This window comes from Trachemys scripta, chromosome 1 (genome assembly GCF_013100865.1).
Source record: "Trachemys scripta elegans isolate TJP31775 chromosome 1, CAS_Tse_1.0, whole genome shotgun sequence".
Lineage (NCBI taxonomy): Eukaryota > Metazoa > Chordata > Testudines > Emydidae > Trachemys > Trachemys scripta.
This window is the reverse complement of record NC_048298.1, coordinates 252,324,346-252,350,357: the sequence shown is the minus strand read 5'-3', so window position 1 is coordinate 252,350,357 and position 26,012 is coordinate 252,324,346. Positions and strand designations below refer to the sequence as shown.

At 39.7% G+C, this 26,012-nt stretch overlaps 1 protein-coding gene across 2 annotated transcripts in view; it reads right to left on the bottom strand.

The window, feature by feature from the left end:
* The window catches only part of ABCC4 (ATP binding cassette subfamily C member 4), a 224,509-nt gene that overhangs the window by 121,281 nt on the left and 77,216 nt on the right, over positions 1–26,012 (bottom strand). For both annotated transcript variants that reach the window (XM_034758263.1, XM_034758264.1), the window contains 10 exons: positions 23,886–23,975; positions 23,041–23,232; positions 20,403–20,497; positions 20,190–20,276; positions 12,852–12,948; positions 11,434–11,649; positions 8,627–8,767; positions 6,721–6,758; positions 6,197–6,297; positions 2,860–3,006 (listed from right to left, as the gene is read on the bottom strand). In XM_034758263.1, coding sequence (XP_034614154.1) covers positions 2,860–3,006; positions 6,197–6,297; positions 6,721–6,758; positions 8,627–8,767; positions 11,434–11,649; positions 12,852–12,948; positions 20,190–20,276; positions 20,403–20,497; positions 23,041–23,232; positions 23,886–23,975 — 1,204 coding nt within the window. The remainder of the gene's footprint in view (positions 1–2,859; positions 3,007–6,196; positions 6,298–6,720; positions 6,759–8,626; positions 8,768–11,433; positions 11,650–12,851; positions 12,949–20,189; positions 20,277–20,402; positions 20,498–23,040; positions 23,233–23,885; positions 23,976–26,012) is intronic.

The following is a 26,012-nucleotide window of genomic DNA, read 5'->3' as shown; positions in this document are numbered from 1 at the left end:
CTACACTGCAAGTAAAAACCAACCTGGATGCTGGGACCCTCCAGGCTCCATCCTGAGCCCAAATGTCTACACCACAATTAAACCTCCCCTTAGAACCACACGCCATGAACATGAGTCAGCTGGCATGGGCAAGCCGTGGACATCTGTTTGTAGTGTAGATATACCGTAAGTCACTTTGGAATATAGGATGTAGGTGCTTTCTAATAATGTTACCAATAAGTGACACACTTAAACAATCGATACTAATTGCGTTTTTACATGTGTCATATTACATAATGGTAGACTCTGCCTACTTAAAAACCTTTATTTTCATTATTAAAAATAATATTTTTAAAAAACACTACATATTTTTCTATTGTTTCTTTTATTTCCTAAAACATCAAGACATCTAGATTTCCAAAATTATTCCAGATTACCTCAATCATTCCTAATTTATACCAAGACACCTTTACACTCTTCTGTAACTGTCAAAGCAGCATAAATGGGTTTTCATGTAAAGGAGAATCAGGCCCCATATCTCAGTTGTAAGTTCATCAGTAAAATATTTTTAAAATGTTATTCCCATTAATCATCTTTACTGATCTGAGATACACCACTGGGAGCTGATGGACGTGTCATGATTCATCACCTATTTCCCTTTTCCAATGTCACTTGCCTAGCCCTGCTTACTAGCCGTAACAAGAACTATTAGGTGCTCAACACTTTTGCAAAATCAAACCACTTATTAGTTGTCTAATTGGATTTAGGAGCCTAATTTAGTCCACCATTTTTAAAATCTTGGCTCTTGTATTTAGTATTAGTGTTTATATTTTCAGTGATCATATAAAGAATGATCCTACTGTACTACAGAGAAGTAAAGAGATTGCTAAGATTGCTGTGGGGACGTTAACAATGAATTCCTTAACTTCTGCATTACTACAATCTCATCCTTACTGGTGCACATAACAGTGTAAATATAAAGTTGTAGTTCTTGTATTTAATAAATAACTAAATAATAATAATAATGAATAATAATACACTTCTTTTAATAAATGGAGACATCTTGGGCCCACGCAAACTTTGCTCCAGTTCAAAAGCTACCTGCATAGGAATTGATAGCAAAATGGAATCCCTAAGGTGAAGATCTAAAATAAGATGCAAGGTTTTCCAGGTGACTGAAAGATGGTGCACATATGGTGCTCAGCACTAAATTGCAGAACTGCTGACTGCTGCAACTTTGAATACGAACAACCAGACTTTCATATGCCTTCTTTATGAGAGAAAGAAGATGTGCAAAAGTACCTATACAAGAATATCTTTATAGGCTACCGCTAGCAAATGATGTAGGAGAAGGAATGACGTACACAAAAATTATTCCTAAATCATAGAATAACTACTGATAAAGGAAACCTCCATGTAAAAGCCATAGAGAGATCTGGGTAATAATGGTGGATTTGTTCTGTGCATAGCAGTTAAAAAACAAATAATGATCTTTTACATCACACTTTTTATCTATAGGTTTCAAAGTACGTTATAAATCAGACTGGTAAGTAATGCAGACTGTAGGCAGCTATTTAATTCTATCCCATAGATATGACCTAGAGATAGTTATAATAAATTATGTTCATTGAGCTTACTACAAGATGATTACATCTCCCCTCAGATGGGGTTACTGTACCTTGTTAAACACTTCAAAGGGGGGAAATGCTGCATATCTGGTGATATCCCCCTTGGTTGGTCCTGCCATTCCTCATGACCAGCTCCAACAGGCATCACACAAACAGATATATCCTGCTCCACTGAGCACCAGCTCTCCACTCACCAGCCCCCTAGCTGAGCATACAGTTTCTCTTCGAGCCCTCCAGCCTAGACTGCCACATACCCATAATGTTGGTGCACAGACATAATATGCATTTAGACATGCATAGAGGTATGTTCAAAAAATGGTACCATGGCTATCTACTGCACTTATAATCTCACATCCACTGCTTTTTACTTCATATGAACATTTATACAAAGGAAAAATAATAATTCTCTCAATGAACAGCAACCTAGACTTGTTCTCAAAATCCTGGAAGATGTTTTATAACAGAAAAACCTCTATAGGAACACAACACATCATCCTTCCATTTCTCAAAGACCAGTGATTCTCCTCTTGGTATTTTCTCTCCACTCCTCCTCACTCTGCTTCACTTTCACTTCCTTTCACTTCTCCCCCTCCTCAAATCTTATAATCATATTACGAATTTATGAAGTGTACTTTGCATCCAGACACCTTTCCCTTTAAGGACACTGACCCAGATTATATCTTTTAAATTGCATAGTTTTGTTTTCTATCAATTCTGGGTGTGTGAGTGGGTTGTTTTTACAGTCACTGTCCAAACTGTTGTTTCTACACATTTTTGCACCGATAAAGCATAGTTTAAATAGATTTTTTAAAATAATCTTGGTACACATTTTTGCCAGCCACAAATAACATTTAGGGTCAATTTTCCAATGAAAGACACTACAGATTCCCTCACAAAAATGCACATATACTTGTTACACCCAGAAAAACTTAAACTCAGGTTCACAAATCAAGTAATTAGTAATGCAACTGGTAGATAAGTGTGCAATACCAACATAACAGTTTCTGTTTGCATATGCAAATGCAGGATTAGGTAGATATCCAGAATAAAATCAGTCAGTTACTAATATGCTTTAAAAAATGTAACTCTAGCTTTCTAACTGATATGATGTAGTAGTAAATATGAAGATTTACTTTTTAAAAAGCAAAAATGTGTGAGTATCAGAAGACTTAATGTGGATTACCACAAGTTTCATTTTTCTTACCATACTTAATGATGTATAGTATGTAATTTTTTAAAATGTTCATCTTACCTATAGGGTTTCTGTCAAAGAACAACACTGGAGCTTTCAAAAGTGATTGAAACATTTTGTTGTGCAAAGTTTGACCAGCATTCACAAGAACTGTGAATACCAACAGACTTCTCACTATGCCAAACAGTACTGTAGTCACCGTCAAACCTAAAATTAAACAAATAAATACGGTCACAGTATATACACAGATCTATCTCTTTAATGATACAGTGCGAGAGCATTTTGGTTAAAACTACGTACATTTTGTTCAGAGCTGTGTTCAGACAGTTCACATGAAGCAAATCATAATCTTAAAGCTTCAGACTCAGGATGAATGCTCTCTCCAGTAAGAAGCATTATTATAAACTTGTTAATAGCTTAATTTATCCTAAAATTAACTGTCAGTTTAAAGAGTTTATTTTTTATACCATTTACAAAGAGGAGTGACTTTATACCACCACAGGAAATTTCATTAACTATCTGACAGTCTGTATAATATCCTTTGCACATCCATTCTGTCACGTAATTCTTTATATAGTATTACACATAATTGTGGCTTATGTTGGTCACTATTGAAAAGTCAACATTTTCCAACAGTTACTAACCACATAGTAACCAGTTATTTCCTATTCTAAGGATAGGGGAAATTGGCTGCATTTCAGATCTCACTGTATAGCAACTGTGGGAAATGGTGAGTTTTTAAATGTCAACCACTTTATATAGTCTATCAATTGTACCATGCTATTTGCAGTACCTTCTGCTGGCTTAGAGTTCTACGTCAGTAACATATCCTTTACTTTTCTGAATCTCTGTTTTATACAAAGGTTCAGAAGGAAATACTGTAGCATTTATTTCCCCCCACATCACGCAGGATCTGAAACAAAATATAGCCTTTTGCCAAATATTCAGAAATGATAACAATAGGTATAGATCACATTAGACTATTAGATATATCCTTTTGCATTTGGTTTTTAAGATTTTTTGGGGTGGGGTTTAAACTTGATTTCTGTAAAATGAACATTGTACCAACCTATTGCTTTCAATTAAAAACAAAAAACAAACAATTCTATCCTTGAGATATCTTAAAATTTCAATATCAAATGTATCTTTATTTTGTTAGCATACACAAATCTTGCCTTAAATCTGTATAATTACTTTATTATTTGTAAAATGATTTGATTGTACAATCATAAAATGCCAGATTCTGCCACCCTTACTCATATTGTGTAGCCCCGTGGAACTGTGTAACGCCGACCCTGGTCGTCGAGCGGGATTGAACCTGGGACAGCTGGAGATTAGTGCTTGAGCCTCTACTGCAGAGGTGGGCAAACTACAGCCCGCGGGCCACATCTGGCCCGTGGGACGTTCCTACCTGGCCCCTGAGCTCCTGGCCCGGGAAGCTCGCCCCCAGCCTCTCCCCCGCAGTTCCCTCTCCCCTGCAGCCTCAGCTCACTCCACCGCCGGCACAATGCTCTGGGTGACGGGGCTGTGAGCTCCTGGCGCAGTGCAGCTGCAGAGCCCGGCCTGACCCAATGCTCTGTGCTGCGTGGTGGTGTGGCTGGCTCCAGCTGGGCAGCACGGCTGCCTGTCCTAGTGCTCTGGGCGGTGCAGAATTAGAACTGCCAGCCACCGGTGCTCCAGGCAGCACACTAAGGGGGCAGGGAGCAGGAAGGGTTGGAGAGAGGGCAGAGGAGTTCAGGGTGGTGGTCGGGGGTGGGGGTGTGGATAGGGGTCGGGGGTGGTCAGAAGACAGGGACTACAGGGGTTGAATGGGGACAGGAGTCCTGGGGGGGGCAGTCAGGAATAAGAGGAGGGGTTCGATGGGGCAGCGGGGGGCAGTCAGGGGCAGGAGTTCTGGGGCGGTCAGGGGACAGGGGTGTGTGTGGTTGGGGCAGGAGTCCCAGGGGGGCTGTCAGGGAACAGGGCAGGTTAGATGGGGCAGGCATCCAGGGGAGGCCATCAGGTGGCGAGAAGCAGAGGAGGTCGGATGGGGGCGGGGGCCGGGCCATGCCTGGCTGTTTGGGAAGACACAGCCTCCCATAACCAGCCCTCCATACAATTTCCAAAACCTGATGCAGCCCTCAGGCCAAAAAGTTTGGCCCCCCCTGCTCTATCGCATGAGCACGCACTAGAGGCTCATGCACTAAGCTCCAGAGGTCCCAGGTTTGATCCCACCCGCTGAGAACCAGGGTCTGTCAGTGTTACAAGTGGAGGCTCGTTCAGGATTTCAACTGGGAAATCTCTGATGCTCAGGATGCGCTTCCTCAGCTAGGGGAAGAATGTAACTCACACACCACCTGAGTGTGGTGATGCTCTGTCCCATCTAGTGGCATCGAGACCACTTAGAGAGTAATTAATGAGTCTGCTCTATGCTCTGTGAGTAAGGGTGGTATCATCTGGCCTTTAAACTATAAGGTTATTAGGGCATGGATTTGCCTTCCCCGTGCCCTCTGTGAAAAGACTAGTATACATGGAGGAGTTATGAAAACAATCAATCTGTATCAGAACACACGCAGTGTGTGCTTGTTTCCCTGATGTCCCTCAGGACCACCACATACATGAGTGCATGAAATTGTTGTGGTTCATAAAAGTTTAAACAACTACATTAAACAAACTAAAAATAGTGATAACCAGTTAAAATTTGGGGGAAGCTTCTTCTTATATATTTGACTTATTTTGAGGGTGGTATGTAAAAATCAAGTACTACTGGCCAGATTTTGAAAGGTATTTTAGATGCCTAAAGGTGCAGATAGGCACCCAGTTGGATTTTTAATAGCATCTCGGCATGCAACTCCCATTGATGGGAGTTAAGCACCTAAGCACTTTTGAAAATGCCACTAAGCTCCTATCTGCATCTTTAAAAATCTGGTCCTGTGTACCTATCAAAGATGCTTTATTTTGCTACGGAACTTCAGAAGGAACATACCCATCCTGACTTTTAAAAAGCCATCACTATATATAAACAAAAACTGGAACAGAGAGTTGCAGAATGAGGATCAATTTCTAATCCCTCTTGCCCACACATATAATAACTGACGATTTAGCTGAAACAACCTATTAGTATAGACAATATCCACAAGTTTACAGTGACTGCCTTTTTGAATACTCAATTCCTGGTTTACCTTCCAAAATCCAGTACAGAGCAAATTAAGAGTCTGCATTCAATCTATTGCTTCGACGAGAGTTTTTTCTTTTTTAATTATTCCAATTAATTTAGTCAGGAAACAAGGCTCAGTCTGCTAATCTGCTCAGACATTACTGAATCACTGTTAGAAATCCTATTTTTCCACATTGCTACTTAAAGTGTTCCTTTCAAAACCCTCTATTATAATGGAGCAAATGATTAAAATATTTTTACCTGCATAAATTCCTAAATAGAAGCTGAGATCTAGATGTCTAGTCTCATTTATTCCATTATTTCCATGTGATGTGACATTCAGCTTTTCTTGCTGATTTGCCCTACAGAAATGTATGCAAAAGATAAATAATAATCAATACAACAGAAAGATCACTTAAGCAAGGCATTATCTAATCGTTCTGAAACTGGAAAAACATACCTGAAGTTTGCCATATCCCTGTACATTTATCAAATTATTCACATGTACCTTCTACTACTGTTAAATTGAACTTCAATCAACATCTCCAATTCTAAATATCATCTGGGTTCATGCTGTCATGGATTATACCTGGGTACAGGCTATTATGAGTCATACTTGTACTGCAAGAACTTTATTTTCTCCCACAAATAAAGTAAGAGGGGATTAGAAGGAAGGTTGAACAAACTCTGAATTTTCTTGGAACAGACTTCCCCTCCTCCCCTATATATATTACTGTTCTTTATTAATTATACAGCCCTTTTCTGCAAGAAGTCAAATAACCTACCAGTATGAAAGCCACCAATCCTGAAGCACATAAGCAACCTTGAATAAATAAAAGCAAACATTTGCATTAATTTACAAAAAGTATATAGTACTAGAGAACTAAATTTCCTCAGCCATTCTTCTATGTCCCCTGGTAAAATCTATCATTAAAAATATATGCTGCCCATCCCAAACCTGCCTCTCCCCTTCCCCCTCCCCCCATACTATACTGGGCTGGTGCATATATATTTAGGGCCCAACCTCATTCTTCAGTTAGTTGTACACCTCACTGCATATTTAGTAAAATCAAATACTAGGCATCCATATGAAAGTGGATGAGCTGATTTTTCCAAGACCAGCAGTGATTTGTAGAGCATACTAGGAGAGCTAGAACCCTCAGCCTCCATAAGGCAAGAAGTTACCTGGTTATGAGAACTGCATGATGGTGGAACAAGGGGAAAGCAAGGCATTCAACAAAACCCAGCCATAACAACCCTCTCTATCAGATGTTAATTCATATAGCAAAGGGCTGGGTCTTTCTGTTCCTAAACTCTCTATTGTAGACATCCCAAACTGCTTCTTTCTTAGTACATATGCTCACAGGCATAAGAGCCAACTCCTGACGTTATCAGTTCAGAACTTTATTTTTATTTCAAAAGGAAGGAAAAACTTAAAAGAACTCCCCAACCAGAGATTACTATGATCTTACAAGCTCTGTAACAGAGCTTAATTTATCTCAAAATCTACCTCTGTTCAATTCAATTAAAATACTGTAGGTCTACCCAGAGAGATCAGATCATATTCACTATCTTCCCAAACATAGATGGTCTCAATTCAAGGACCTTGTGCAAATTCTTTTATTTCCTCAAACTTATCTTTGAAGCCAAGACCAATCATTTCCACAAAATTCCTTTGAACCTTCTCACCACAACACAGTAACAAGTCCACATCATACCATCCTCAAAATAACTTCACTGGTTCCCCATTCACTTCAGGATACAGTTCAAAATTGTTCTCCTTGGTAAAAAATCCTTCACAAACTTGCTCCAGTTTGCTTCACACATATAGTCTTCCTCTATTCCCTGTTCCCTATTCCTTCTACTTGGTAAACAACAGCCTCTGACCTCTTTCCATAATCTTCTGTCTGATGGCAGGAGAGTCCACGAAAGCTTATGCTCTAATAAATTTGTTAGTCTCTAAGGTGCCACAAGTACTCCTGTTCTTTTTGCGGATACAGACTAACACGGCTGCTACTCTGAAATCTTTTGCTCTTAGCTCTTATGTCAGGAACAGCCTCTGTCACGCTGTCTTATTAGCCAGACAGCATATTTCAATTCTGAACTGAAAACACATTTTCTCCCATAGCAATACCTCAAATGCAATCTATGGCTGCCATTATTTTTATTTAATTTAGTAATTACATTATGTATGTCTGAGAAGGGTAGTGGGATACAATTTGTATGACTGGCAATATAAAATAAATTATACAACACAAAAGTACTTTAAATTGATCAGTAGGACTTTGAACTGAGGATTATTACCTTAATGTCCCACTGGAGTACAAATTTAAACTACAAAAACCACACTCAGATATTATCAGATTTGATCAGGTATACTGCCAAGTATTAAAATGTATCAGAGGGATAGCCGTGTTAGTCTGGATCTGTAAAAGCAGCAAAGAATCCTGTGGCACCTTATAGACTAACAGACGTATTGGAGCATGAGCTTTCGTTGGTGAATACCCACTTCATCGGATGTATGCGACATGCATCCGACTATTGCTGTATTAAAATGATTATACATAAGAGCATCATGTATCAAAAGCTTTTCACTTAAACATCAGAACAACTGTTCAGTACACAGTGTTAATGTAAACACAAAACATAAATCTATTCTTTATTATTTGTGGCATCCATCAGATATCTTACCTGTGCCAAAATATTTAGAAGTAAAAGTATAAAAATTACAAAGTAGTTTGCTCCAGCAGCAAAATATTTCCTGTAAATCTTGAAGTTTATTTTTCCCTCAGACCGGCTCTCTTCTGGCAGTGCAGTCACCAAAGGTTCAGTCTATAAAAAATAAAATGGATAAGAAAACTAAGGCTAATATTCAAATTAAAGTCACAGTTCCAGAAAAAGTTACTGATAGATCATAGTTATGAATCAGCAATATAGTAAATAAGGAGATAAAATTATACTTATTAAAATACTTTTTAAATGTTAGCATTGTGACACAAAAGCAACAGAAGATAGGAAATTCAATCTAACAGCACAGTACTACTCTAAGAATTTGACTCTGAAAAATGGGATTCTGGGAGTTCCATCTTTGTCTCTCAGTGACTCCATGTTAAAAGCACTTATTTTACAAGTAACCAGATGTATGTTCTAACCGCCAGTGCTGCAAACTAAACCTCAACTGAGAGCCAAACTGAGTTTTTTTTCTCTTGTGTATCAACATCAGTAATAAAGGTTCCAGAGACCAAGATCACAATGTGGAAAAGCATCCATATTCAGAAAGAGCACTTAAGCGTGTATTTAAATACTTCCCTGAATAGGAACAGTTTAAAACATGTGTATTTCTGAATCAAGGCCTTAAAAAACAAAAATAAAAAAACTATAGACAAAAGCTGCGCACCCTAGACCCTTTAATGGATCAAACTCAACAGGAGCAACTCCCTTGAAACCGTTCAGATCGCAAGAACCACAAAATTCCAGCCAATTTCTTGTAATAAATTCTCTGAAGAGTAAGTGCCCACAAGGGAGCTTGTAGTGGGGAAAACAGAAGGAGAGGATGACAAATGGAGAAAATTAGATTGAGGAATGGGGAAAAAGAAAAGTTAATTACAGAGCACACTGAAAGAGCAAAGAGAAGGAGGAAGAGAGAGACACAGACATGAAAAAAGCAGTAAATGAACAAAAAAGGAAGAAACAAGAGGAAAATTTGCTGAGAGTATAAGCAATTTTTTGTAATTATATTATCAATATACAGAAAGACTGGTGTTAACATAATACAGTGAAATACACAATGTTTCATTTAGCTGTCCAGGGATATGACTGTGTAGGAACAGGGGGAATGACAGACCCCCCCATTGTGGATGGGAGAGGAGCAGAGGAACTCAGTATACACACACCTAGGAGAGAACAATAATCTGTTCTGGGTTTGCATGTTACTTCTGGCACTTTGCATGGTTTGGGCTGCGACGCTGGCAACCAGGTGCCAACTCTTCCCAAAGCTTTAGGCCTCAGCTGAGCACTGACAAATTCATTTCTGGAAACCAGTCTGTTTCACCTGCGTGTTAATATGGTTAAGATGGGTACTGAACTTATAACAATATGTTTAGTGTTTAGACTTTATGAAATGTTTGTAAGTGAGATTAATGCATGCAGCAATTTACAATATCTTTATTAAATGCTATAAGGTAATATTTATGTTTTTGCTTTGTAACTGTAAAAACTGTTTGCTCTGAAACTCTGAACCTGTCAGGAGGGGATCATCTCCTCCTCATCAAGAAGGGCTATCATAACTAAATGAGCCACTGTGGGACATCACAATACAAAGACTTTGTTAATTGCCTTTCATAGCCATGAAGAGGCTACTTGCAAAAGGGCTCATCCCATCAGCTTTTGAATTCTGGGAAAAGGAAATAAAAATAGTCGACAAGAAAATTTTTCATCTCTCTTTTGCTTTTTGGACTTTTACAGGGCCGGAGCTACGAAAGAGAAGCAGATATCCCCAGGGTCAACCCTAAAAGACATTCATAGTTGATAGATTACTACAATTCTGTCACCTTTTGGAAACCTGCTTTTACCTTGTAATAATTCTCTCATTTCTTTTTCCTAGTTAATAAATCCTTAGTTAGTTTACTATAGGAATCGCTACTAGTGTTGTTTTTGGTGTGAGATCTAAGGTATAAATTGACCCGGGGTAAGTAACTGGTCTCTTGGGATTGGAAGCAACTTGCATATGTTGTGATCTTTGGTGTACTGCAACCAACTATCAGTAAGTCCAGCTAGCCTGGGTGGCCAGACAGCTTGGAATGCCCAATGTCTGTGACTCCACGGTAAGTTGTTATAGTGAATTAGGAGCTCATATTTGTTACTGGGTTGGTGAAATCTAATTATAGAATTCACAACCAGTTTGGGGGTCTCTGCCCTGCTTCTTGACAGTCTGCCCTGAGGTTGGCACTCAGATAGCATGACATGGGCACATTTGATGAAAATATTGAGCCCACTGGCTTTAGTACCAGCTGGTGGGGAGGAAGTTTAAACAAACATAACTGATCACTGACAAATTACAGTAAAATATCAAGTTTTGTTGGCCTAAAATTATTACTCTGAACAGTCTTAAAATACAGAAAACAAAATGCAGAGAAAAACCCTTGCCCCTCCTTTTTATTTATTTTTATATGTATGTACATATTCTCTTTTTTAGAGAAGACTAAATAATGGTATTTATATGCACAGGGATGGAGAGCACATAGCCCTTATGTATACACATATTTACAGTCCATCTCTCTGGCTCGGGGGGTTAGAGCAATGGTCTGGGAATGCAAGGGTCACAGATTAGTTCCATTTGTGCCAGGGAAGCTGTCTTGGATTCAGAATCTCCTCACTGGTAGCTTGACTTCCTGCTTCAGTGGTCATCTCTCCTCAGTGTTAGCCTACCTTATCATAAGAATATCACAGTTTGAAAAAAATTAACAAGTAATATGTTAATTCATATTTTATGTACTCACAGGTGGCTGTTCTACTGCTCCATCTTTCTGTGACTGCACCAAGGAATCTTGTGACCAGACAGAGGACTGTGAAAAGGTACGGTTCCTTGCTGACGTCATAGTGGAGATTCCAGGAATTGGTGACTGTTCAACCTCTTCATTTTTTTTCAAAAGGGAAGCAAAATCGATTCCAGAACTCAGGAACTCTGAATAGGTCCCTTTCCCCACCATTTTACCCTACAGCAAAATATTTTTTAAAATGCTGTTCACATTGTGTGTGCATATTCTGTACAGGGTGAATTTAACAATCTGTTGCATACATCTTCATTACTGGAGCCCCATGGCTTTTGACACATGTACTGTCTGTAAATAAAAGCTCAAGAGATTTCTTAGAAACCCTCACCTCATAACACTGAAAGGTTAAATCCTTCCAATTATCCATTCTTTTTCTGTAGCAAGGATTTACAGGCAAGATCATTACCTCCCCAAACCAGCCCCTTCATGCCAGGTAAACGGGTCAGAGTGCTATAAAGGGACCTGGATCTGGACGGGGGAGTATTCCTTCATTGCAGGACCTGCAGAAGGTAGCCTTAGAGCTTAGAGGCAGGCTTCCGTATCATAAACAGGTCTCTTAGCTTATGTGATCTGCCAGGGGTTGTGGAATTGGGAGGTCTTAAAGACACCTTAGCCCTCTACTCCCCATGCTCTTAGAGGAGCCACACAGAATTTCACCCCATGTGGTCCAGCCTAAAAAACTCCAATGCAATCCAATCTTTTGCACCTATGCCAGAGATTACTATATCTTCAAAGTGATCTGACAAGAAAAAAAGATGTGTTGTAGCCTTTTTTTTTTTTTTTTTTTGCAACTTTATGAAGTATAATGAAGGCCTAAAGGGTCCTGCTTCTCCCAATCTTAAAAAATAGGGGGACGATCCTGCATATATATATATATTTTAATCTTGAGTAAGCTCTGCTTTTGCTGGAAGACTAGTTGGTCTCAGATACATATGGCCTTTTCTCAACCTTTAATTAAAAGGGAACTGAGGTGCAGAGTCTAAAAAATACAGTTTCTCCTGCTCTTCCCGCTGCCCCACCTATTTATTAAGGCACTAAAATAAATCTTAACAATGAACAAAGTTTTAAATGCTCAATAAAAATCACTTCCGTACACGTAGAATATACAGTATGATAATATGCCAGTTCACATTTTTCAGGCAAGGTATTATAAGAAAACTCTTCTCAGCTTCTGGTGTTAATAACAGATACACTTAACAAATGTCTTTAGGAGACATAAAATATATTTATAAATGGTAATGATATTTTATATCATTTATATATATTATAATCACTTTTCCTAACGCTTCACATTTTTATCTTCAGAATATGAATGAGTAGCAGCAACAGCTGAGTTTTAAAAGCTAGCCAGTGATATCAGTTACCTCTTTTAAAATCAAAATCTGGTTTACAGCATGGAGGTACTGCAACTGATGAGTCACTAAAATAGAGACCTTTTGGTGCAAGGCCTGATAAATACACCTGCAAACAGAAGGAAAGAAACTGACAGCACATTAATGTTCTAAAACATTTTTGTACATTACAGAAATATTTAAAAAAAACACATATATTAATTACTTTGTCTTCAAGGAAGAAAAATACCACCACAGGACAAGCAGACACCCAAAATAATGTACTTGTCAAAATTATGTTAAGTTGGCATGTCTCTAATACACTGAACACTGCACTATGGGAATCTCTTATTTAAATACTATATGCTTACAAAGTAGGTGAAATAAACCAAACTATGAATGAAAATTTCTGATTTAAGAGAAAAGAGATTACTAAGGAAATCTTAGAATTTTGCATTAAGCCTATTATTAATACACGTACATGTCTTAAAGTAAACAGGGCTATGAGCAGAACAGACCTATTTAATCAAAATGAAATTCACAGAAGTGAATGAAGTTAGGCAACATATTGTAGCATAGAAAATTATCCAAAAACAAGGGCAACATCCAACTTCTGTGAGCTAAATTTCCAAAAGTTTGTGGAGTATGTAATTAATGCCAACAGGAGGAGTGAACATTATTATTGGCCTGGACCATATTGACTCCAATACGTGTATAGCAGGGGATCCTTCAAGCATAGCTCACCCTCTTCCATCCCACCTTCACAGAAAGGGGGCTCACCTGTCTCTGTGGTATCATCCCTCTCTCATGCCCCAGATGGAGGGGTGACCAGGCCATATTTCAGTGTGTGGCATTGCGACCTCACAAGGGCACACTGCTCACTAGCATTCTTAGATGTTGAAACTGAGAAATATTGCCCTGAAAATTTTGTGAATAGTAAGGTATGTTCTTTTAAAAGGTTTCCTAGCCTATGCACAGACAGCAGGATCAAAGGGCTGATTTATTCAAAGTAGAATCACCTTTATTGAAATCAATGTATTAATGGCCCCAGTTCCATATAGATTACATTAGAAAGTCTCATTTTGTAAAGGGATGGAGGTGCTCCAAGTTTAAAAAAAAAAAAAAAAAAAAAGGTAAGGGGGAGCATGATTCAAAAAAAAGGTTGAGAACCCTGGTCTAACCTGTTCTTAAAAACCTCCAATAACAGAAAGTCTAGTTAGGTCCTATTCCAGTGGTTAACTATCCTTACAGTTAGCAAGTTTTTCCTAATATCTAATCTATCTCTCTCTTGTTGCAGATTTAGGGCTTGTCTACACAAACAATTAGATTGCAGCAAGATGAGATGTAAATCTACCATGCACTAGCCTGCTGTGGTCTACCTGTCCACATGCACCCTGCAAATGCACATTAACAGTTCGTCACAGTGCTTTGATCCAGCCCTCTTTGAAATGGGACTAGCTCGAAGCATATTATCAAACAGTTAATGTGCATCAGAAGAATACACATGGACAGTTAGACTGTGGCAGGCTAATAAGGGGTAGATTCACACCCCACCTTCACGCAATCTAATTGTTCATGTAGACAAGCCCTAAACTGATTACTTTTTGTCCTATCTTTAGTGGACATGAAGAACAATTGATCACTGTCCTCTTTATAACAGCCCTTAGATTTTCTTCCCAGGGAACCTAACCTACCAGTTCTTTGTTAAAGTCTGCTTTTTTTAAACCCTTTGTTCTGCTGCTCTCACTCATTCCTTTCCTTAAAATCATATATCATTTCATGTTCATTTTAATCCAAATTGCTTTCCACCTCCAGATGCACAATGAATTCCTCCACATTAGTCAGAAGCAAGTCTAAAACATGGAATTTCCCTCCAAAATTACACTATTCTGAAGTGCAGATTTGGCAATAGTCAAGTCTTGCACAATTGACATGTTTAAGGTCCAATATTTCACAAACTCGCCAAGCTAGGAACAGGAGCTTTGTCCCATTGGAAAAGAGGATTCTCAGATTTCCCTGGAAATGATACTTGCTTCTACCCCTAGAAGGACTCAGGATAATAATATCACTACAAATCTTAGACTCTAATTTTATAAATACACAATTTTAGTCATTTTGGAAGTTTTTTTTAAAGGGACACCAACTTCAAAGAAGCAACATTTCGGTCTAAATTTTTTTTTACCTGCTATTGTTCCAAGTAGCACGTAAGATTACTACTATAACTGAAAGATTAGAATGGGAAAAAATATCTCAATTTCTTTATTCTTTTCACTCTTTCCTATCCATAGTATCAGTTAAGTTTAGTCAATTTCAAAAATGACTTATTTAAATTGGTCGGTGTTATTACACTTATTAGATATAACTGTGTTCTCTCCCTCCAAGTCCTATACACTTGCACTCGTGATAAGTAAGGCTGTGCCAACATTGCCCTTCACTTTGGACTATAGAGTCTGAATAGCAGCATGCAACAAAGCGCTGCATTTGTAACTCTCCTATGTGGACACTGATGGCATGAACTGAAAGGTTCCTCACTCTCACTAATGTAATCCAGTTTAAAGACTATTTTTAGTTTTATTTTTTCACCTCTGCAAAAAAACAACAACCCTGAGATAGATAGATATGTACACATTTTAAATTGCGTTTTTTTTCCCCGAGTGTTCTCTTTTTGGCGCCTTATGCACATGCTTAACTGTACTCCTGTCAGTGCTATTGATTTCAATGGAAATACAGTTGTGAAGTTAAGCACATGCACAAATGTTTGCAGGATCAGGGCCTTTGTTATTGATTTATATTTGGTTGGTTCATTCACTCTTATTTTCTTCTCTTTTTCCTGTCAAGTTTTAAGGGTTTGGAGAGTAAGATCCTCAAAGTATTTCTGCAAATTTCAGTGAACTTTATTTAAACTTAGGTTTTTAGAAACTAAGTAACAAAGTCTTTTACTAATGGAGGTCAAAATTCTCTACAACTTACTAAAGAACAAAGTATGTGGTATACCGTGAGGAGATGCTGAATGCACATAAACTTCTATGATGCCATTTCTCCTTTCACACTTATTTTGCTACATATATTCCCATTTCATGAGATGCTTCAGCATGCACTGTACTAGTGGTGTAGTTGAACTACAAGGAAGAGAACTAGCATAATCTGACCACCAAGCTCTCCACAAATCACAACTTTAGAGAATACTGTAGAGTTGTACTTGGGTTTGGGTTGGCCAGATACATGCTATTTTTTTTTATTTAGCATTATATTGAAATCTGTACTGGTAAAATCAAAAGGAAGAGCAAGTTAGAGTGGGTGAAATAATATGCTCATTTAAAGTTCTCATTAAAAAGTTCTCCACTTCTCTCATCCCATCCATTGCTCTTTGCTTTGCTGTTCACACAATTGCTATCAGGACTTTGAAACATTCCACAGCCTGATATTCTACAAATACAAAAGATCATGCTCAGAGTTCAGTTCTATCTAGCATGGTTGGGAACCAGCAGACTTTAAAGCATATACCAAAATGTGTTACTCATTTCAGCTAGCTGCTGAACACCAATAAAATGTAGACCTTTCCCAAATCTACAGCTTAGGGAGGTATCAGAAGAAAACTTCTGCTTTCAAAGAGGTATCCCTGAAGGCCATGGATGGAAAAAAAATGGTTACTAACCTTTTTGTAACTGTAGTTCTTCGAGATGTGTTGCACATGTCCATTCCAACATAGCTGTGTGCGCGCCCCAAACACAGAAGTGATTCCCTCAGTGTACCCGTTGGGTCGGCTCTGGTGCTGCGCACTCTTAGCGCCAGTATAAAGGCCCTGGCCAACCCTGCGCCCCCTGGGTTCCTTCTTTCCAGCAAACTCTGGTGTAGAGATGTAGGAGGGCAGGTCTTGGAATGGACATGTGCAACACATCTTGAAGAACAGTTACAGAAAGGTTAGTAAACATTTTCTTTTCTTTGAGTGATTCCACATGCCCATTCCACTGTAGGTGACTCCCAAGCAGTTGTATAGGAGGTGGGATCAGAGTTCATGGACATGGTGACTGTAAAACAGCTTGACTGAAACTGGCATAATCCTAGCCTGTTGTGTAATGGCATAATGAGTAGAAAACGTATGCACAGAATACCAAGAAACCATTCTGAAAATGTCCTGAATAGGCACCTGAGCCAGGAATGCTGATGATGAAGATACTTGCACTCTTGTGGAGCAGGCAGTCAGGATAACTGGTGGCGGAACACCCACCTGATCATAACACGTGAGAATGCATGATGTGATCCATGACGAAAGTCTCTGAGCAGAGACAGGGAGACCTTTGACCCTTAAAGCGATCACTATGAAGAGGTGGATGGATCTACAGAATGGTATGGTACCGACACAGGGGGGAAGAGCGAGTACCTCCCTTCCTGTTGAGGTAGAACACGGCTACAGTGTTGCCTATAAGCACCTTCCCGAAATATGAGGCAAGACTGCTTGACAGACCAGGTGAACTGCCCAGAGATCTCTGATACAGATGTGTAGCAAGAGATCTTATGGAGACCATAGGCCTTGAATTCCGAGTGGTCATAGGTGTGCTCCCCAGCCTAGCACTGATGGGTCCAAGACCAGGGGAATTGTCGGATGGGACCATGAGAAGGGAATGCCCGCGCAAATCACCCATGGGTCCAGCCACCAATTGAGGGAGGTGAGGACCAGAGAAGATATAGTGAGGACCAAGTCCAGATAATGGCGGTTAGGTGCATATGCTGAGGCCAGCCACGGCTGGAGTGACCTGAGGTGTAGTCATGCATGCTGCACCACAAACGTGCATGAGGGCATGTGTCCCAACAGCCTCAGACAAGAACAGGCTGTTATAACGGGATGGTCCCTGAGGAGTACTATCAGGGATGCGATTATCTGAAACCAACCTTCTTGGAAGAAGGCTCTGGCCTGGGTGGAATCGAGCACCATTCCAAAAAACACTATCCTCTGTACTGGAGTGAGGGTAGACTTCTATGCATTTATTAGCATTCCTAAATCCTGGAATGTTGACTAAATGAGGTGGAGTCCATGATGGCCTCACTGAGAGGTAGGGCTACTCATGACAGGGGTCAGGATGTCAACCAAACTATAGGAGGACTCTGACTTCCTCCACCTGTATGCCCAAATTTTGGATGACCCTTTTCAACAAGTCCTGGTGGGCCTTCTAGTCATTATGGGGAGGTGACGCACCTGCTCCTGACATGGTAACATCAGGAGAGGAGGAAGAGGAGCCTCACGCTGGCTGAGGGCACTCCTCCTCACCTTCTGCGCTGATTGGATCTCGATGCACCTGCTCCTGGTACACGGCAATGGCCTTGGTACTGAAGTCTGGATTGGGTGCTGCCCAAAGGTGTGGGGGTGCCCTTCCTTCAGAGGTCAGCAAATAGGAACGCCTTGACTGGGGTTCCTGCATCGGGGGAAACGCCCACAGGTTCCAAAAAGGCCACTGCATGGTCACAGGCCAGTTACCAGGAGGCCAAGTACCCGATGGTATTCCATGGCCCAGGTGCACAGCCAGGTAGGGACGACTTGAGGAATGCCAGGACTGACTCCTTGGATGGGAGGAGTACAACCCCCTTCTGACTCTGATGACAAGGAGCCTCTGCCTGGCAGCCACGGCTCAGCGGTTCCCACCGATCCCGCCGAAGTCTGCATCATTGGAATGGACATGTGCAATCACAGAAAGAGTTGTTCTCCAAGTCTTCCTCCCACATAATAGATCTTGGTTTTACTCTAGAATTTGGAAAAGATGACTGAAAAGAACTTTTACTTCTTTTCTGAGTTTCTAAATATCTCATTCTACATGCCATTTAGCAGCAATGGGCGATCATATGCCATTGAACCAATGTCGTCTAGCCTCTTTATGGTGTTTATTGGTAGGAAAACATTATTATTTGTGCTGCGATAATGGCTAGTAGCCCCAGTCATGGCCTCACTGTGCTAGGCACTGTATGAACTCAGCATTAATGGATCTGGAAATATCAGGCTAGAAGATTAACCCCTAAAGGGTACTTATGACCTTTCCTTTTTTCGTTGCACTCTATTTAAGACATTAAAATTGGAAGTGGCAGTAGACACAACACATATTTAACAGCTGTTATAGCCTCCCCAGAAGAAGCAGAAAAGGAAACAGCATAGCTCAGACAGTGTACATGGGAATGCAGTGGAGAGAATCAGAATATATGATCTTTATAAGTGATCATGGATGCACACCAATCATAGAAGGCAAAATTCTCCCCTGCACACAAGGCTAGCACAAAGCCTATATACCACTAAAGTCTTATTTAAGCCCTATAAAGCAGGTAGTGCTGGCTCACAGAAGTGTATTTCAGATACTGAAAGAAACAACAAAATCAGTCTGATGGAATGAGAATGTGAAAAAATACATATTTTGTGCCCAATTTTCAAATGGTCTGAAAATGCAGCTGCAAATTAGAGAACCACCTACACCAATAGGTATTCAGATGTATAATTATCTAACCTAAATGTTACTTTTCTGCATTTTTATGGAAGTGTGTGCAAGATTGTCATGATTTTCTTTAGTGGATGCAAATTCAATTGTAGATATGATCAAGAAAACAATCTTGTTTAGGGCCTCATCCAAAGCCCACTGAAGTCAATGGGAATCTTTCTTTAGACTTACAACGGGCCTTGGATGAGACCTGTCAATAGAGATAGAAGCATTCCAGGTACATTGGCCTACTCGACTGTTCTTGAGTTATCTATCTGGGCTTGCAGAGCAGACCTCTGAAAGCAGAAATGGGAGAAAAGAAAAAAACCCACAGTAATTTATGAGAAAGGGAACCTGATTCTCACAAAGAACAGTTCTATTTTCCTTGGGGATGAGGGAAGGCATAGATTCCCCTTTCTTCTATGGTAACTGTGTTTTCTCTTTCCTTTCTCCTCATATTGCTCTCAAGTGTCTAGTCAACAGGACATGACTCCTTATTTCATCTGCCTGAGATGGGTTAAACTATCAAGAATGAGGGAAGAGTAAAATAACTCAAGAATTTAAAAGAGAAGGGAGAAGCTTCTCCTAGCCACTTAGAACAAACAGTTGCAGTTAACAACATAAAGCTCTAACAAGGTAAAAAAAATGAATGAAAATTCTTTGTTTCTTTCTTCAGGTATAGACTGAAACATTATAAACTAATGTTTGGTTGATACTAGGGATTAAAACTTGCTTAACAAATGTAATATCGCCCTATGAAATTTGCCATTTTGCTCCAAGGAAAATGGCACTTTTTTCCTTAAAATATAAGCTACAGAAGGAGAATTGTCTCTAAAAACAATATTTTTCTAAATTTCTCCATTTGGAATCAGTAAATCTAAATTAAAATTCAAAGAAAAACAAAATGGTAACATACTTTTCAAACAAGTGTCTGCTAACTTCTGCATCTACTGCACTCAGTGGATCATCCAAGAGGTAGATGTCTGCATCTTGATACACTGCTCTACAACATTTAAAGAAATGTTAGTCGAGTCAGTGCCAAATACATTCTTATAGTTAACTTGCTTATATTAGTCACTAGTGTCTATGATAGTTACCAACAGATATTACGAGAAAAAACTATTTTTACCTGGCAAGATTTACACGGGCTTTCTGACCGCCACTCAATGTAGCTCCACGATCTCCTATCATAGTTAGGTCACCATCTTCTAACAAATTCATGTCCTGTGAATATAGAGAACATATAGTGGTAAAAATTCTTTATAAAAGGAATATCTCCTACATCTGAATCAAAATTACTTTCCCGAAGTATTTAGTAGTTATTTAATTATTTTACCAAGATACTGAAGCTATTTTCTTTCATCAGTGTATTAAAAAAGAGGGTATCAGATATACAAGATAAGATATTTGAACAATATAACATGACTGACCTCCAAGCAAGAAGCAGAGGGAGTGGAAGTGGGACAGAAAAAAAATTGGGCCATAAATTGCCTAGTTCTATTGCTGGAGGGTGTATGGTTACTTTCAATGCCATATAGATAGCTTGCAGAGGATCTATGGCCTCAGACACCTACTTGCTGGGCTCAGACTACCCCTTAAGTACACTAATCAGTATAAAATTTAATAAGCAATTACTCTACATTATAGACTACTGATATTAATATTTTGAAATAAAAATTTTTTGAACCACAAAATCATTAAAACTGAAAGGTATCTACTACTCATATGAAGTAATTACTTTCCATCAACACTTTCCCTAAGAATTACACTAGTTTAATTATTCTGATGACATATACCAAGAGTATAGTACACCATATAGCAGAGGTGGGCAAACTACGGCCCACATCTGGCCCGAGGGACCCTTCTGCCCGGCCCCTGAGCTCCTGGACCAGGAGGCTAGCCAGCCCTCGGCCCCATCCCTGCTGTTCCCCTTTTTGGAACCATGCTCTGGGCGGCGGGGCTGCGAGCTCTTGCCGGGCAGCACAGCTTCAGAGCCCAGGCCTGACCCAGTGCTCTGTTCTGCGCGGTGGCATGGCTGGCTCCAGCTGGGCGGCACATCAACCTGACCCAGTGCTCTGGGCAAAGCAGCTATAGCACCACCAGCCACCGGTGCTCCAGGTGGCGCGATAAGGAGGCAGGGGGGGTTGGATAGGGGGCAGGGGAGTTTGGGGTGGCGGTCAGGGGGCGGGGGTGTGGATAGGGGTCAGGGCAGTCAGAGAGCAGAAAACAGGGGGGGTTGAATGGGGGCAGGGGGCCCAGGGGGGCAGTCAGGAATGAGAGGAGGGGTTGGATGGGGTGGCGGGGGGCAGGCAGGAGCAGGGGTTCTGGGGGCAGTCAGGAAGAAGGGGTGGTTGGATGGGGCAGGGGTCCGGGGGGGCAGTCAGTAATGAGAGGAGGGGTTGAATGGGGTGGCAGGGGGCGGTCAGGGGCGGGGGTTCCAGGGGTTGTCAGGGGACAGAGAACGGGGGGGTTGGATGGGGCAGGAGTCCCGGGGGGGGGGCCCATCGGGGGGAGAGAAGCAGGAGGGGTTGGATAGGGGTCGGGGCCGGGCCACACCTGGCTGTTTGGGGGGAGAGAGTCTTTACTAACCAGCCCTCCATACAATTCTGGAAACACGATGCGGCCCTCAGGCCAAAAAGTTTGCCCACCCCTGCCATATAGCATTGCTTTATAATTTTATAGATATATTCTACTTCATTTCCTTCCTGAATAAAGCAGAGGTCTTATGCTGGTTCATGTAACATGTTCAATAAGTTCACCACATTTTAACGCTCCATAAGTCTGAGGAAAAACTCTAAAAATCAGATCTGCCAAAAGAAGAAAAGTCAGTTTTAAGCTTCAGGCACTTCAAAAATGTTAATTTTTCAGAAATATGGTTTGTGCTCTGTATAAACTCACAAAACTTGAATTTTAGACAACAGTGAACTATAACAGCAGGAGAGATTAAGGAAGTTCTATCTACAGAGTGTAAAAACAACCTTGCAAAAAAGATTTTCCATCACAGTAACAGTCTACTTTTCACCTGTATTACTGCTGATAGGAATATCATAACATGCTGCAGGATATGCAGCATAATAATACCCTTTAGCTTCCAAGCAAAATGTCTATTTCTTGACAAATAGGCTAAACCCTCTTCTGTATCACACATCACAAATTCTTTCTATACATACATACATAGACAGACAGAGACACACACACACCTTTCAAAAACATTTTTCCACAAGGCTACAAGGGCTCAGCAGGTTCTCCAGTCTATAGTGTTAAGGAGTTATGAATATCACTTTGCAATATGCACATTGTACATCTTAAAGGGAGTATAGCATTGTGTACGGTTATTTGCAAAACAAAAGTGGCAAGTGGCATCAGTTATGAATGTTTGTGTTTCTACCTTGTTAGCTCATTTAAGCAGTTAGCTCCTCTAAGCAATTGTATCTACTATAAAAACATGGCTAAAACTCATTATGAAACAAAATATTTGGAACTACTGTAGCTTTTGCCTGTCAAATTTGTCCTAGCTTCTCAGAAAATCAATCTCCTTCTAGTGAATTTATTATGAATTACAAGAATTTGCTCTTATACCTAGATCTCACAAAACTACTATGTATGGTGTTAAATTATAGGATTCATCTATATCACAAGTAAATTGGTAACTAATTCTATAGATTACACACCACAACAGATACTAGCTATCATAGCAATAACATTAAAGTGAAAAACAGAGTTGGCTGCTGCTAAAACAGAATCAACATTAAAAAAAAATCACTTACTTTTTTAAGAGCACAAACTTTTAGAACTTTTTCATACTTTTCCTTCTCATATTCTCTACCAAAGAGTATATTACTTCTCACGGTGCCAGGAAATACCCATGGCTGTTGAGAAACATAGGCTATTCTTCCTCTAACATCCATCAAACCTTTATCTTTAGGCAGTTCGCCGAGGACAGCACTTAAGAGAGATGACTGCAAGAGAGTTTATTGTTTGGTTGGTAGTTTAAAAAAAAAAAAGTTGTTAAACTTAGTTTTTGAACACTATAAAGAAAATGCAGAAAAGAAATGATAGATGCCCACACTACAGATTCAGAAACTAATTTTCCATTTTAATGTGTAAAAAAAACTTAGGTGTGTTAGAAAATTTTATCCAAAGTGACTTCAGAACTTCAGTCCCATTGAGAGTCAATGAGACGTAAGCTCCAAAGTCACCTAATTCTCAATGGGACTGAAATTTGAAGTCACCTAGGTACTTTTGAAAATGTCATCTTTTCACTTAGTTGGTTATATCATTTTTACTTAGTTCGTTTTATCATTTTTAAAATACATTGCCATTGTTATTGTATTAAAAGCTTCATTTTGTAAATTGTAAATAATGGGACAAAACTTAAAAGAATTCTAAAACCAACACACTAGGAAGCATGGGGACGACGACAGGGTCTTAATTTTGAACCTCGAACCATATTCTTCACAGTAAGTGGCATTTCCCTAACTGCTCTGTATTCCAGCAGGCACATCTAAATGTATTCTACAACACAACATAAGAAATTCATAAAACTTGAATGCATATGTCCAATAGAACTGTAGAAAAACAATGCAAAACAGAGCAACACATAATGACTTACTTTCCCAGCTCCTACAGGGCCAATCACAGCCAATAATTCACCTGGTCTGACAGTAAAAGAAAGTTGCTGAAGGGTTGGGATTTCCAAACTCTATGAATTTATGAAGGGAAAAACAAGTTAATTTTTCTCAATACTGAAAAATATATCAAAAATGTCTTTTAAAAAGTGGAATAGTGTACATAAACTAGCAGATAAATCTACACACTTAATAAACATGAAACTGTTAAAATATTTATTTATTTCTAGCTCAGTTTATTTCTTCCGTTGATACAGAGCATTTGTCCACATGCTTTGCATCTCTCCTTCCAAACTTTAATTGTAACATTTCAATTTCTAGCAAAATGGAGATTCATTTCTTTTCTAAATTGTAAACTCCTTATGGCCATGATCCATCGTTTTAACGATAATTAATCCCCACAAGGTGGCAGCAACAGGTCATTTTTATAGGTTGATTTCTCAATCCAGTATAAACAGTCTAGGATCTCTGCTGGTGTTTACTTCAACAGAGCGATGCCAGTTTACACCAGCTGGGGACCTGGAACATATACGTTTATTTATTTAAGAAGTGATTCAGTAGAAATACATTATAACAGCTATAATGACCCATTTGTCAGTGTTTACCAGTTAGGTAGTGACCATATAAAACTCTAAGAGCACACGGCTACCCACCCACCAAATCCCCCTCACACAATATTCTTGGTAGAATTTAGGCCTAAACCTTTAAAACATCTCTGATGGCAGGAGACATTCCGTGTCTCACAGAAAAGTTTTAACTTTGGTAAAAGCTAAAATATTTCCATCACTGTATACATATATGGAAAGTGGCATGAGAGCCTATGATACTAGTGAAATTCCAGAGAAATCTGCATACTTTTAAATTACCTACATATTACATTTAGGGTTTATATGCAATCATTTCCTATATATAATATATTGTGACAGACTCAGACCAGTTGGGTGCAGGAGTCTGGTAGAAGGCAAATATACTGGCCACTGGATGAATAGTTTTCTGTTCCCTGAGTGACCAGAGCAGGGGATGCTCTAGAGCAATCAGAAACCTGCTAGAACCAATTAAGACAGGCAAGCTAATTAAGACACCTGGCGCCAATTAAGAACTTATTAGAATCAATTATGGCAGGCATGCTAATCAGGACACCTGGTTTAAAAAGGACCTCCGATCAGTTAATGGGGGATACGCAAGGAGTGAGAAGGTGTGCTGCTGGAGGACTGATTACAAGCATTATCAGTCTTCAGGAGGAAGGTCCTTCGGTGAAAATAAAGAAGGTGCTGGGGGGAGGCCATGGGGAAGTAGCCCAGGAAGTTGTACCTGTCACACAGCTGATACAGGAGACACTGTAGACAGCTGCTATCCACAGGACCCTGGGCTGGAACCCGGTGTAGAGGGCAGGCCCGGGTTCCCCCCAATCCCCTGATCCCTATCTGACACAGGAGGAGTTGACCTGGTCTAAGAGACACTCCAGATGGAAAGGTCTAATTTGGAAAGGGATCTGGCCTGTTCCTGACCCACTAGGTGGGACAACAGAGACTTTGGAGATTGTTCTCCATTTCCCCCATGCTGGCCAGTGATGAGGTTAGCTGAGTGAACGGAAGGTTTGAGCCTCTAGCAAAAGCCACTAAACTGCTGTGAACCTCTGAGGTGAGCAAATCTGCCAGAAAGCGCAAGACCCACCAAGGCAGAGGAAGAACTTTGTCACAATAATAAAGGGAAAAAGCTTGGATATGAGCATCTCCTGAGCAAGATAATTCTGAATTGAATTGACAATCTAAGTAATTAAATACCTTATTTAAATTTCTCAATTCTAACTTTAGAGTTGTTCGGTTGAACTGCCATAGACAGTTTCATAATTTAACTGGTATATAAATTTAATGGGCACACTAATAAGGATCCATAGCTCCATGCTGGTACCAAAGTAACCTGCTCCAAATAATACAGAGCTAGGATAAAGTATGCATTTGGAACAAGAGTGTTATAAAACCTTGAATTAATTGGTTTTGCTTATCTTTGGATAAATTATAACATTCCATGTTGAGTTGTTCTTTTAAAAGATTGTAAATACTACAAACAAACCATCTTTATTTTGCTTTCTCTGATTTCTTATTTGCTTT